The sequence below is a fragment of the Diceros bicornis genome, chromosome 22 (genome assembly GCF_020826845.1).
Source record: "Diceros bicornis minor isolate mBicDic1 chromosome 22, mDicBic1.mat.cur, whole genome shotgun sequence".
Taxonomy (NCBI): domain Eukaryota; kingdom Metazoa; phylum Chordata; class Mammalia; order Perissodactyla; family Rhinocerotidae; genus Diceros; species Diceros bicornis.
The window spans coordinates 41,149,486-41,163,377 of record NC_080761.1 but is presented as its reverse complement, the minus strand read 5'-3'; the positions used below and the strand labels follow the sequence as shown (position 1 = coordinate 41,163,377).

The following is a 13,892-nucleotide window of genomic DNA, read 5'->3' as shown; positions in this document are numbered from 1 at the left end:
CAGTGCTCAGCCCCAGAGCACAACAATGAGAATCTGGTCTGTCTCAAATGACCTACTTCTCAGAGCCTGATACTTGACATCCTTCCCTAATTCATCTCCACAATTCCACGTGGATCTCTCCTAGTTCTACAGTGCTGGCGAGACACTGACATTCACCAAGAGAGTCCACTTGCCCACGTAGTTATATTCAGGGACTTTATGGAGATTGACTCGCTGTCTCATTCGAATGGAGCAGTCTGGATGTGAACTAGAGTACAAGGTGTCTCTTAACTGTTAGATTTAAATACCAGTTTAAGGTAACAAAACATCACAAACTAGCAGTGGAATGCAGCAGCATAAAGCACAGTAAATGCTTATTGCCCATGGCTAAAATGAGACAAAACATTATTCCAGAATAAGGGATGTGAGAAAGAAAGTAAAGCTTTATCATGGAAAAATATGAGCAGGTCAACATTTCCAGCATGCTGAATGGCACCTTAGTGACCCATGAGTTATTGAACTTGAAAATAAACAATTGCTGTACACCCTGCGAGTGATTGGGCTATGATAAATAGTTATGACAATTCCTCATAGCAATGAATCTAAAATAAAAAAAGTTAACAATGTGTACATTTAATTTAGAATAAATTTACCAGTTACAAGACAAAAAAAAAAAAAAGTAATCTGAAACTTCTATGAATTCAGATCAACATGATGTGGAAAAACTCAAAGCCAAGCTTGTATAAGTTATAGGAAACAGAATAGGGTGACTTGTTACTATGTCTGTGTCTTATTTTTACCCAGACCAGAAATAGAGAAATCAGAAGCTTTTTCCATATGCTCATATGCTATGAGCATTCTTTGCTAATTTCAGATGATAATGAAAACTGAAGGTAAGCTTTCTGTGCTGCAATCCCAAAGATACCAGGCTCTGTGATCATGTTGATCAGTCATCCCCAGTATGACATTGGGCTCCTATTCCTTGCTAATTGGTGAGGGGAAGAGTAGAGAAACTTTCCACTTTGAGCCGAGGTAATAATTGTAGTTACCATTACCAACATTTGGGGCCACATACAGTTAGCATGCAGATTTTCTCCATTTTGTAGGCCTGCTTTTTTTCAGGCTTTTGAAGGCAGAGGAATTCTTCTCCTCCACCTTGACCATCTCTGTGAGGGGAATGTAGAGGTTCCTCTTGCATCTCTATGACTCTGGTGCGAGGGGACCAGGACTTTGATGCCCTTGCACAACTTTCTGCTACCAGAGGGCACCAGCCACGTGGGCAATAATTTGGTGAAGGTTCCCAATGACAGATGCCAGGGAAGTTACACCTGGTGAAATTATTTAAACACTTGCCTTGAGGAGTCTGTCTGGGTTGGTTTTAGATCCTACTTACAGAAAGCTGGCCTAAATAGATTGTCTGGCTTTTGGGAGGAGCTGACATGCAGCTTTCTCCTTGAAAGCTGATTATAGCTCCAACTTAGGTGGGAGGAGGTCATGGGGGTACTGGGGTACCATTGGCAAGGGGAGAGGAGATACAGGAGCTGTTTTTTACTGCTTTGTTCTTTCCTCACTCTTCAGCGAGTCAATCTGATTGAGAGGATCTGGACTGTGGCATCAACCCAAGAGGATTCAGAAAGGAGCCACGCTGGAATCTAGATGAGCAAGAGTCCAGACTAAGAACTACACTCATCTCATGTGGAAAGTCAGCCAAGTTTCCACTGGTGAGTCTGGATTCTGTAGGCAATTTAGTGATTTCCTGTTGGCCACCCCCCACTGCTGCCTCCCTCCCACCTGCAAGCAGTCACCCATCCATAAATCCTGTCCAGCCCTGGATTTCTGCCCAATGTTCCAGAGGGTTGGACTCACCAAGGAGAGCGGAATTCCCAGGATCCAGGACCAGCTGTGTTCCCAGAGGAGATGTCAGCACTGAAGGAAGGTTCGGTCCAGTGGCTGAGAGCAAGGCTCTGATATCTTCCAACTGCGTGGGGACTTGCGGGGGATCTATGAGAAGTCAGATGGTCAGTCAGGCAGGTTAAAGCACAAAGGCTGTGTTAAGGGGAGAAGAAGAGGTGGGCATGCATGTAAGTGTGACTTTGTGGAAGGCAGGTATTGTTAATGTTGCCTTTTAACATCATTTTTCCTATAGTGAAGGTGTGCCTATCAAGGTGAGTCTGAATTTCAAACTTAATATTGGATGTCTGAAACAATAAAGCCAATAATAAGAATCAGGCCTGTTGATTTCAGGAATTCCTTACTATCTACTACTTTATACCACAGTACCATTGGGTCCCTATAAATTTGTAGGTAAATTAAACCATATTATAAAGACACTTTTAAAAAGCCAACATTTGTTCAGCATTTACTATCTGCCAAGTCCTGCGCTAAATAGTTTTCATTCAACTCTTATAACATCCTTCCCAGGGAGGCCCTTGTTATTGGCCCCACAGATAGGGATATATCACAGGAATTTCTTATTAAAAGGAGTCTACAAGTGGCTTTTTATATAAAGAAAAAGGTCCATTTATGAAGTTAATTTTCTTTGTGGTCTGGATTTTTATGCCCAAGTAGGACCAGGACAGGGATGATTTGTTATTCAAAATCTTACAAAGAGTGAGGGCTGAAGTCATCAGGGATCACAGTTAACCAGAGCCAAAAGGGACAACAATGGGAAACATAGTGGCTTGCCTATCATTTCCACTGGACAAGCAAAGAGGCAAGCGTCTACTGAACCCAGCAGTGGAATGACCCCAGATTCTCCTGGAAGAGAAGCAGAATCCCGTGCCCCCTCTTCCCACATCTCCTGAAGGACTGCAATTCACACTCCCCAGGCCAACTCCCACTCTGTCTCTCCAGCACTTGTTGGAGAGGAAAGAGAAGCAGGAGTGGTGCTCTTGTAATTGATGGTCACCTCAACAGTGTTCAGTGAGGGCCTACTATGTGCTCATCACCTTGTTAGGTACTTGTTAGGGATGGCAAATCAGTCATGACGGCACCAGAGTCCACTTCAGAAACATACCTTCTGTCTACTCTGTCTTTGACTGCCAAAGACCATTGCATACAGAAAACAATGATGAGCTTGAGATTTTTATATCTATTTAATATTAAAAAATTATCAAGACTTTATATATATTATATATATATAATTTGAAAATATTCTTTATATGGTATAGGGTAAAAACATTATGCTTGGGGGGCTAGCCTGGTGGCTTAGTGGTTAAGTTCACGTGCTCTGCTTTGGCGGGCTGGGGTTTGCAGGTTCGGATCCTGGGCACAGACCTACGCACCGCTCATCAAGCCATGCTGTGGCGGCGTCCCATATAAAGTAGAGGAAGACGGGCATGGATGCTAGCTCAGGGTTGGTCTTCCTCAGCAAAAAGAGGAGGAGTGGCAACAGATATTAGCTCAGGGCTAATCTTCCTCACAAAAAAACCCCAAAAACCAAAAAAACAAAAAAAATCATGCTTGGATTCAGGAATCCCCAGATTGAGCTGTGGCTCTGTCATTCATTAACTTGGGCAAGTCACTTAATTCCTGTGAACCTTGGTTTCCTTATCTGTAAAATGATGAGGAACCGTATCATTTCCAAGATCTCTTTCTATTCTGAATTATCATGATTTCAGGAATTGATGGTGGCAGTTAACTCAAATCTAGACTTTCCCTCCCATCCTTTTAACATTCCCTTAAGAATATCGAAATTGAATAATGAATAGTGAAGGAAATTGAATTTCCTCAACATTGCGATTGAATATTGAATATTCCTTCAAGAATATTAAAACTCAAGAAGCCTTTGCTTATTTGCTAAAAGCCAAAAGAGGAGGTTACAGCCCATCTTCAAAACCATCAGATCTCCTTGGGCCAAATTGTTGGTCCCTCCTAATGTCCTTACAGCTTCTATCAGGTTTTTCTTCTTTGGTGCATGTCCATTTGATCTTCCCAGGGAAACTGTAAATTCTCCAAGGACAGAGGTCACCTCTTGTACTAATCCTAAAGCTCTACATGGAACTTAGAGGCAACACTTAACAAATATTCACCCAATGGCTATATGAACAAATGAATGAAAGTCTGTCTCATTACACTTCAAGCCTCCATGCTACAGGCTAAGTCACAGAACTTGGCATGAAACCTCAGCTTTATACACAAAATCCCTCATTTAAAAATTAAGCCACATTTTTGACTGACTACAAAAAAAAAGACATTACTTAGATAAAAACTAAAAAACTTTGATTGATAAACCAAGACTTCTGATCAAGAAAAGCCCTAAACTTAAGACTACATAGTGATTTTTTTCCCATCAAGTTTGATAAAAATGGGAAGACGTTATGCTCTTCAAACTTCATGTTCAAGGTCACACTGTGTTGGAGTTGGAATGATGCAAGAACTGGCTCATCGAACATACACACGTCATTGGCAAAGCTATAGTAGCAGCTACACACCCTAGGCTTTCCTCTCTGTTAGCAGAGGCGACAGGAAGGGAAATTAGGGAGGAAAAACCCACCATAAGCACCATAACTCAGTGTGGGGCAACAGTCTCTAGGCCCTGGGCTCTACACCAGCAGCTCAGCCAGATGAAACCCAACACAAAACAAATGACATCCTTCACGGAGTCAATTTTCTGCAGCTTCCTAAGACGACTGGAGGTGTATGCAGCCACTGGTGAGATAAAAACCCATCTGGGCCTCTCTGAAATCTGAGTGGGCCAGGGCTAGAGATCTTATGCTTTGGTATAGCATCAATTTGGGGTGTGAAAATACAGTCTAAGTTCCATTATTTTTCCCTGAGGAAGTCTATAACGTATGTATGTGTATATGTGTGTGGTGTGTAATTATTCATATTTCTCACATTTTCCTTAGAATGATAGTTTTCTCTGGGGGAGAAAGCTAGCATAAGTGCATTTTTTTAAAAAAAGACAAAAACAAGCTTTTTTACTCCATTCCACCAAATCCCAGATTCTGTGGAGAAGAGAAGCAGAGGGTTTCTAGTCCAGGGGACAAAAGGCTTATAGCTCACAACATGGCTGAGTCCAGCACTGGGCAACAGCGAGTGGGGGATGGTGTTCCAGCAATTGTTATTTTTAAATACCTATTTTATGTAGGAACTGTATTAGACTCTTTAGTCAGGGGTTTTTATGTTTGAGAGTGCTATAGTTTAAATGTTTGTGTCCCCCTAAACTCATATGTTGAAATCTTAACCCCTCAAGGTGACGGTATTAAGTGATGGGGCCTTTGGGAGGTGATTGGGTGATGAGGATTAGTGTCCTTATAAAAGAGACCAGAGAGCTGGCTTGTCCCTTCTGCTACATGAGGACATAACAAGCAGCCAGCAGTCTGCAACCAGAAGAGGGCCGTCATCAGAGCCCAACCATGCTGGCACCCTGATCCTGGACTTCAGTCTCGAGAAGAGTGAGAATTAAATTTCTGTTCTTTATAAGACATCCAGTTTGTGATATTTTGTTTCAGCAGCCCAAACAGACTAGACTATGACCTTCTTGAACTTACATGAAAAAATTTTGCATGTATGTATTTTTCTAGAGGTGGTAATCTACAGTTTTCATCTGATTCTTAAAAATGTTCTTAACACAGAAGGAGTTTAGAATAACTGCTTTACTTCTGTTACCTCTATTTGACCATTTGACACGTCCCAGCCCTCCGTCACGTGGGCAGGCAACCCTCGTTTTGCAAGTGTTCACATAGAGACCAGCATCTAGACTTAGCAAGGTTAAGTGACCTCCCCAAGGTCACACAGTGAGTAAGCAGTAGAGCCAGGGTTCAAACTGATGTCTGCCTGGCCCCAAAGTCTGTGCTCTTTCTACCAGAAGGCCCTAAGGTGGGGAGAAGGGAAGGGCTATTGATTTTACTGTTATGCACTCAAGTGGATCAGGGAGAAGAGGAGGTGGAGGGTGGGTTGGACAGTCTCCCCCAATGGAGTCCACCAGGGGTAGCCCGCCTCCAGGTGTTTACCTAGGATCAGCAGCTGGGTGTTCTCAGTCAGCTCTCCATGCAGATTGGCTGCCCTGCAGGAGTACAGCCCCTGATCCGAGGAGGACACGTCTGTGAGCAGCAAGGAGCCCTCATGCAGATGGTGAGGGGAGTTCAGTTTGCTTTTATTCCTGAACCAAGTGACTTCAGCTTCAGGCACACCTAGGAAGAAAAAAAATAAACTCATCGGCCCAACACATTCAGGTGACCCCAGAGGCATTTATAGCCTCTTGGCGTGCCCTCCTCGGGGCTGCTCTGCAGGAAGCATCTGCCTGGGCGTCTTCTACCATCCTTTGGCCAAACCAAATAATGCCTCGGACCTCTTGGTTGTCTTGAGATCTTTTGCCTTTTAAAACTTACACTCATGAAGCAGGAAGAGGAAGGCCAGTTAAAAGAAGAGGAAGCAGGCAGCTGGTAAAGGGCGCTTGGCAAGGTGAAAGGAGAACACCCAGAGTCTTTGGAGAAAACATATTATAAAAACATAAGAACCAAATCTATACACCAGCGAAAATGAAATGACCAACAACCACGTGAAACAAACCTCATGCTGAGTAAGAAAAGCCAGACACAAAAGAGTACACACTGTATGAAATCATTTCTGCAAGTAAAAAATGAAAACTGGCAACATCAATCTCTGCTGTTGGCAGTCAGGGTGGGGGTTCCTTTAGAGGGTGGGACAGACAGGGAGGGGTTGCGACTGAGATGGGGGACAAGGGGTTTGGCCACTGGTAATTTTGTTTCTTGACCTGGGGCTGGTTTGGTGGGCTTGGTATCTTTATGATATGTGTACTTTTCCGTATAGTTATTACACTTTAATAAAAAGTTAAAGCTACAAAATGTTACTGGATTCATGAACCAGACAAACGAGAGCTGTGAGATCTTTATCAGAGTTGACACTTTACGCAGAAAACAAGCCTGATTTTTTGAAGCCTATGTATTTTCTTAGACCAAGAGATCATGGAACTATGTATCAATAGCACCACAGCAGAAGGACAAAGAGAAAGTACTCTGCTCCCCCTTCAATCCAAGTTGATGGTCTGTGAGAGAGCTGGGGAGAGTGTGTGTGTGTGAATGGGGATGGGGTGCCTGTCTTTGGAAGTCAGGCTCTTTCCTCTAGGGGTGTTATGGACTGAATGTTGGTGCCCCCTCCCACTAAATTCGTATGTTGAAGTCCTAACCACCCCCAATGTGATGGTATTTGGAGGTATTTAGGTTTAGATGAGGTCATGAGGGTGCAGTCCTCATGATGGGATTAGTGCCCTTATAAGAAGAGACCAGAGAGCTAGCTCTTTCTCTCCCTATCATGTGAGAACACAGCAGGAAGATGGCCATCTGCCAGCCAGGAAAAGAGCTCTCAGCAGGAACTGAATGGGCTGGCACCTTGATTTTGGACTTCTCAGCCTCCAGAACTATGAGAAATAAATTTCTGTCATTTAAGCCACTCAGCCTATGGTATTTTGTAATAGCAGCCTGCGTAGACTAAGACAAGGGGACAGCCTTAATTCTTTAGGAAGTTTCCCTGTGGTTGATGTGTTGGTAAACAGGCTTCAGTTAGGACAAACCTTCTAACATGGTCTGCACAGAAGCCTCCGCAGGAGGCCGAGCTCTGAGTGAGTTGGGAAACGGAAAGTCTGTGGCATCAATTCACAGGTCTCCAAGGAGCAGAAAGCTCCATCCCTTGCACCACCCAGCCTGCTGACCCAGCTCACAAAGTTACTCAGAGAAGTCTTTGGCATGAGCCCAGGGCATGTTTAGAATGTCAATCCTGGTAAACAGGATCAAAGCCAGGAAGAGTCAAAGAGCCACACCTTTAGTCCTGGGCTCTCTCTGAGTTGCGGCTGGGTTTTGCCCTTGGCTCAAGGGTCGTGTTGCCCTTAAAGGGCAGCCTACTGTTGCAGATACAGCTGTCTTCAAGGACTTCCTGTGTACCTGTTACTTGTCCTTGAATCTGATGAGCAAAATTTACCTGCAGTCTCCTCTGTAACCCTCAGCTCAACAGCCCTCATATGGGGGAACCTCATATGAGCTCCCAGTGGGAGGAAGTAGGTTGGAGTGGAAGTAACACTTCCTTGCTAACAAGGAGGGGCCTTGTGTGAATTCACTGGTGTCCTGGCTACTCTGCTGCCTCAGATGGGGTTTTCCAGGCTTGGAGCAGTGGCCTAAGATGATGGTCAAAGTATTTGGTTAATCTGTAGGGCCTTTCTCCCTGTTATGGGGAACAGAGGAGTGACTCTCTGGTTCTCTCTTTTATTCAGATTACCCATAATTCAATGAGAATCACTAGAGACCTGCAAACTGACTTGGACACTGCATCCTTGTCACATCAGGGAGAGGCACACACCATGATATTTGACGCTCAAGTGCATGAAAGGGGCCAGGCTGGCACGTTCTCTCTATACACCTGGAGAAAAGATGCAGGTGAGAGGCAGAAATGCTGATTTTCAAGACAGCACCATTAGGGAGAGCAAGAGCATCATGATGCCTGGCCATGCCAGCCTGGACTTTGGCCCCTGAGCTCAGTTTTCACATTTAAAAAAACCCCACAGCATTCAGGAGAAAGCCTCTGAAAAGTAAGGTGAATAAAACACTCCCAGCCATTTGTTTCCTGACAGTGCAAGAAAAAATGAGGTCCTACAGACCATTTGCTACAAGTATTTCCCTTGCTGTGAATTGCTCACACGAAGCACTATCGCTGGGACCTTCCCTCAAGGAGGGCTGTGGGCAGCAAGCACGTACCCTTAATAGGAACTAAGACTGTTCTAGAGCAAGAGAGGCAGAGGAAGAGAGGTGGATTAAATGGGCTTTCCATTTCACCAACGAAAGTGTGATGACTAAGAGAATGGGGGAGCAAACACTCTCTCTCCATGAGTGTGCTGTGGGCTGTGGTGTGTGTGTCTCTGGTGCCAACCGTTGTGGGGCTTGCAGTGTGTGTGTGACAGGGACAGTCCTGCAGCAACACTCCCTGCTGCTCACCAAAGCGTCCTTCTCTGGTCAGGGCCCGAGCTTCTGTAGGGCAGCCAGAGGCACAGAGATGCAGGAGAAGAGAGGAAATAGCGGGGTGAGACACAGGAGGAGGAGGGAGAGGGAGAGAACCCAGGGATGGAGAGAGACCTGGCAGCCATTTCTCACTTCCCCAGGGAGTGGTTGTAAGTTTCTTGCACTCCCTTCATCACTCTTTGCCTCTTGCCCCCATGAAGTTGGGGTGTTTATAGGACAAGACAGGGTGTTTACCCAAAGGGCTAAATTCCTCAGGTGAGGGCAGGGGGGTTCATAGGAGAAATGGAAATGTTCAGGATAGCAAAGAGTAGAAGGAAGTAACCTCCAGTTCCTGCAAAACTGGAACCATAGAAGTGACAGCAGTGCCAAGGGAAGAGAAATTATGTGGAAATCGTTCTTCAATATAATTATTAGCAAACCTCTCTTAGACTCACTGAAGCATGGACCTGCATCATGAACTTGCCAATGGAGGAGTTGTTGCTGGTGTCACATTTTGGGGGCTTCCTGCCTGGGACCGTGGGCCTTAGGCAGAGAATGACACCAAAAAGATGCCTTAGAATCTTTTTAGTCCTTCCATGGCTGGCTCTGACTTATTACAACAGACAGAATAAGAGCAAAAATAAATGAGGCATCATTGAGCTCTTTTTCCTTTTTCTCTCAAGAGAGGACAATGATGTTTTAGAAAGCACCACCAGCCCTTGTTTAAGCCAGAAAGTCCCTGGAAAAGGTACCAGATACACATGCCTAATACTGACGTTCAGGATACCTAAACACTGAGGTCAGGAACTATGCAAAAATATCTTGAACGTGTCAGAGGCAGAAGGAACATTTATTGAACATTTGCTACAAGTGAAACACTTTATAAACATAATCACGCTTTTCACAATGACCCTATGAGGCACTATTATTAGTTCCATTTTACTGATGAGAAACGCGGGACTCAAAGAGATGGAAGAAATCCGCCTCATCAGCGACAGGAGTTTGGATCCCTGAATGATTATATGGGGACAGAGCTCCTGTCCCCTCACTTCTCCTCACCCCATAGCCAATCAGTGACCTACAAATGTCAGGATGGGGATCCAAACTCCTACGTTTGATGCCACGGATCCCCAACTCAACAAATACAGGACACCGCCTGCCCTTGTACCAAACTGCCTCTTTAGAGAAGATCTGAATTCCTGCACTATTGTTTCTGAACTGTCAAATCCTCAAATACTTTCTACTTTCAGAAATAACCTTTCTGCTGTAATAGTAACACCAAGATTATTGTTAGGAGGGAGGTTTCTAGAATCCATGTGTACTGGCTTTGTTAGCTCTCTTCTTGTTGAGAAGCTTGGTCAGATCGTGGGAGATTTTTTTTCTATCCTGCTGTGATGTGACAGCACATTCTACATAAAGAAATGTCTGAAAAATGACAGAAAATACACCCTACCACCCAACAAAGTCCAAAGCTATGTTGTTGACAAGTTACTTGGATAGGCTCCACACTCTGGACTCCCTGGTATGATGTGTGTCTAAAAAAGGGAAAGAAAAGAACCTGCTTTTACTTTTTCCCCTTTGTGGCATATCTTATCAACAACACAATGCTCTCCCTGTTGCTTGAAAGGATCAATAAATGAGTCCGGTCATAATGGGTTGTAACTTGATATGATTATAAGGATTAGTCCCTTTAATCTCCACTGAGTGCCCGGTAGGGTGATGCTATAATATTTTTTTAAATCCCAGATAGGATATTCTTGTTAACTAGACCACTTGTTATATTTGGAAGGCTGCTTGCCCCATGGCAGCTTGTCAACATCTCGAGGTGGGGTGTTCACTGAAAGGTACACCTTGACACGATAAGTTCTAGAAGCTTCTTTGACAGTTTGGTGCAAGAAAAGGAAAGGATACAGTAACTTAAATGTCAGCCTTGGCAATTATTCTAAAGAACCGTGGAAATCTGGAAAGAAGGTTTCAGCCTTCCACATTTCTCCACACCGACAGTGGCAGACACTGATAGCTACTCATGAAACCCGTTTTCTTCTTTTTCCTGGGTACCCATCTAGGCCAACATCCCTTGTAGTTGTGAGTGGCCCTGTCACTAAGAGGGAACATGAGAAGTAGTAATGTGTGCTACTTCCAGGTGTGGCCCTTAAAAGCCTTCCCAACCATCCTCCACTTCTTGGGTTTCCCCCTCTTCTGGTTGACAGAACAGAGATAACCCCCAGGGAGACCTTGGAAGGCAGGCGTTCAAGATAACAGAGGCACCAGCATTCTCCGACCCTGAATAGACGTGTGGGGCAGCTGACCAGGAAGACTCTTTGGAATCTTAGGTAAGAGTAATCAACTTCTATTGTGTTTGATCCATTACACATTTGGGGTCTACTTGTTTCCAGAGTCTAGCCTTCCCTAACTAATAGACTGCCCATCACTCACCCCTCAATTATTTATTCCTGCATCACTAGTCCTGACAATTTTATCTCCTAAGTCAGTCCTTTGAAAGCTTCCCTTGCTCTTAGGATAAAATCCCAAATTGTACCATAATCTATGACAGCATGTAAGATCTAGCCCTTGCCTACTCTCCCTAACTCCCTAGCCACATATCATGCTAGTTTCTTCTCTGTGCTCTATACCATAGCCACACCAGCCATATTTCACTCCTTCAGATGTGGCATGCTCTTTCTACCTCAGGCCCTTTGCACATCTGTTTCTAATGACTGAAACACTCCCTTCTTCCCCAACCCTTTATCTTCTATTCAGTTTTCTGAACTCTACTCAAATAGAGAACAAGTATGGGAATGGTATGGTGCATTGGATCACTTTTCAAGAAAAAGTCTGTGTCATCATACTCATTGCTTAATATTTTTTATGTTTAAAGGTTGGGAAGGATTTGTGAGGATGCACTTTATAAGTTGAAAGCATATATGTGCAAAAAGTTATTTAATGAAAAACTGCTAACAACTCAAACATGTAAAGACATGAGTTATTCTGTGTAAATTATGTAATATTCTTAAAATAGACTCTAACATAGCCATTAAAATTATGCCATAAGAGAGCCATAGAGCCACTTGTAGCAGTGAAGTAAAAGTAGTTCCTTCTGCCGTTTAGCATTACAGCTGTCAGTATTTTGACTGGAGACTCAGCTCAAGGATGATTTCTTTGTCCAGTAACTTCACAGGCCAACCATGTAATCAAAAGCAGGCTCCTTCCCACCCAATTTGAATAAATATCTTATTTAACAACAGGCATAATGACAGAGACACACAGATTTATTTAAATTAACCATGATTAATACAAAGAGTTCTATGAATAAAAATAAAAATAAGGAATGGAATGTGCATGGCCAGGCATAAACTGGACACAACCACCCAAGACCTCACTGTAGGGTTACCAAGAGTCAGTCTCTGGATGAAGTCGGGGAGACAGGGCCCCAAGTGGCATGGGAGAGTTGGCCAAAGCTGGTTGTAGTATTCCAGGCTTATCATGGGAAATACGTCCCCACATGGATTCTGTTCTCTCAATCTCCTTTAAGTGCCCAATTCCTTGTTTTGCTGCCCTTTGCTCCCCATTCTTTTAATCCTCTTTTATTCAGCTCTCAAGAAGAGACCCAACTTGGTCCATTCTATGTCCAGTCTGTGTTTCATCTCTGAGGCATGTGTTCATAGTGATCGGGTGGGGAGGGAGGGTTCTGCACAAACAGTCTCTCCGCCCCATCAATCCCTGTATAGAGGGGCAGCTCACTCATGGGAAGCCCTGGCAGGGGTTTTGTCTTACTCCCCAGCTGGGAGTAGCAGGCCTGAAAGGATTTGGTTCTAGAAGCTTTCACTGATGAAGTTAGATGCAGAGGCAAAGAAAGCTTTACCAAAAGAAGCAGCTAATGTACCATGACAGAGATAAATTTATATTTCTGGTTTCCTAGAGCTACCAGAACATTTCAGAGAAAACCAGACCTGACTGTTCTTTGGAAACAACATGCTCTAGATTAAGATCTTCCTCGTACTTATTCTAAAATGGGTTGTCTGGCCTTATAAATCACAAATGGAGGTAAACTCTTTGATGACGGGGCTGGGATCTAAGACGAAGAAACCCCCAGAGCAAGAGGTGCCACTGCTTGTCTACTCTGCAGACAGGGTATGACCGCGGAACCGGGGTTTGGGTGTGCCACAGTAGGGTATATGTGACGAGGACAGCAATCAGGGGACTGTAGCTGGGCCCTGGCACAAGAGCCATTCATTTTTTCTTTGCACTGGGGGATGAAAACCCTTAGGGTAGAGGTCACAGTCTAGTGGTCCACAGGAAGGGAGAATTAGGGCTTTGTCTGGCTCTCCATTGGTGTTTTTTGCTTTTTAATTGAAGGCAAATAGCTTTCTAAAGCACATGCTACCTCCCCCTGTTGTCCACCACTCCTCTGCTTCCCTGCGACGTTCTGGTCCCTACAGGCCTCTGAGTTTGCAAGGACAACCCGAGGGCAATGCCTATGTCAAGACTCCCAACAGCGCTGGCGATTTTCCTGAATGACTCCCACCCACTTCTGATGTGCGGAAGCTCCAGGTTCCTTTGGTCTTAGCTCTGCCACCTCTCCCATGGTCCTCCACTCCTTACCTTTCCACCACCACTGCCCTGAGTTCAGGCCCCCATAACCTCTCCTCTAAAGTACTACGATAACTTCTTAAACTGGCCTCTCTCTTCCAGTATTTCCCTTCTTCAATCCATTTTATGCATCGCTGTTGGCTTACTCTTTTGGAATTATGGCTCCTTAATGTCACTCTCTATTTGCCTTTGTCTGAACTCCTTGGCCAAGCATTCAAGGTCTCCCATAGAACAGCTGCCACTTAGCTTACTAAAGGTTAACCCCCTCCACACCATTTCTGCACACTCAGCCCCAGCCAGACTAAAGTGCACACTGTTCCTTACAGTCTTGAGGCTTTCCTACTTCCATGAATTTCTCACACTCTTTTGTCC

General features: G+C 44.3%; 1 protein-coding gene across 3 annotated transcripts in view; it reads right to left on the bottom strand.

The window, feature by feature from the left end:
- Positions 1 to 13,892, bottom strand: part of ADAMTSL1 (ADAMTS like 1) — an 855,592-nt gene that overhangs the window by 60,238 nt on the left and 781,462 nt on the right. For all 3 annotated transcript variants that reach the window (XM_058565859.1, XM_058565860.1, XM_058565858.1), the window contains 2 exons: positions 5,937 to 6,116; positions 1,846 to 1,980 (listed from right to left, as the gene is read on the bottom strand). In XM_058565859.1, coding sequence (XP_058421842.1) covers positions 1,846 to 1,980; positions 5,937 to 6,116 — 315 coding nt within the window. The remainder of the gene's footprint in view (positions 1 to 1,845; positions 1,981 to 5,936; positions 6,117 to 13,892) is intronic.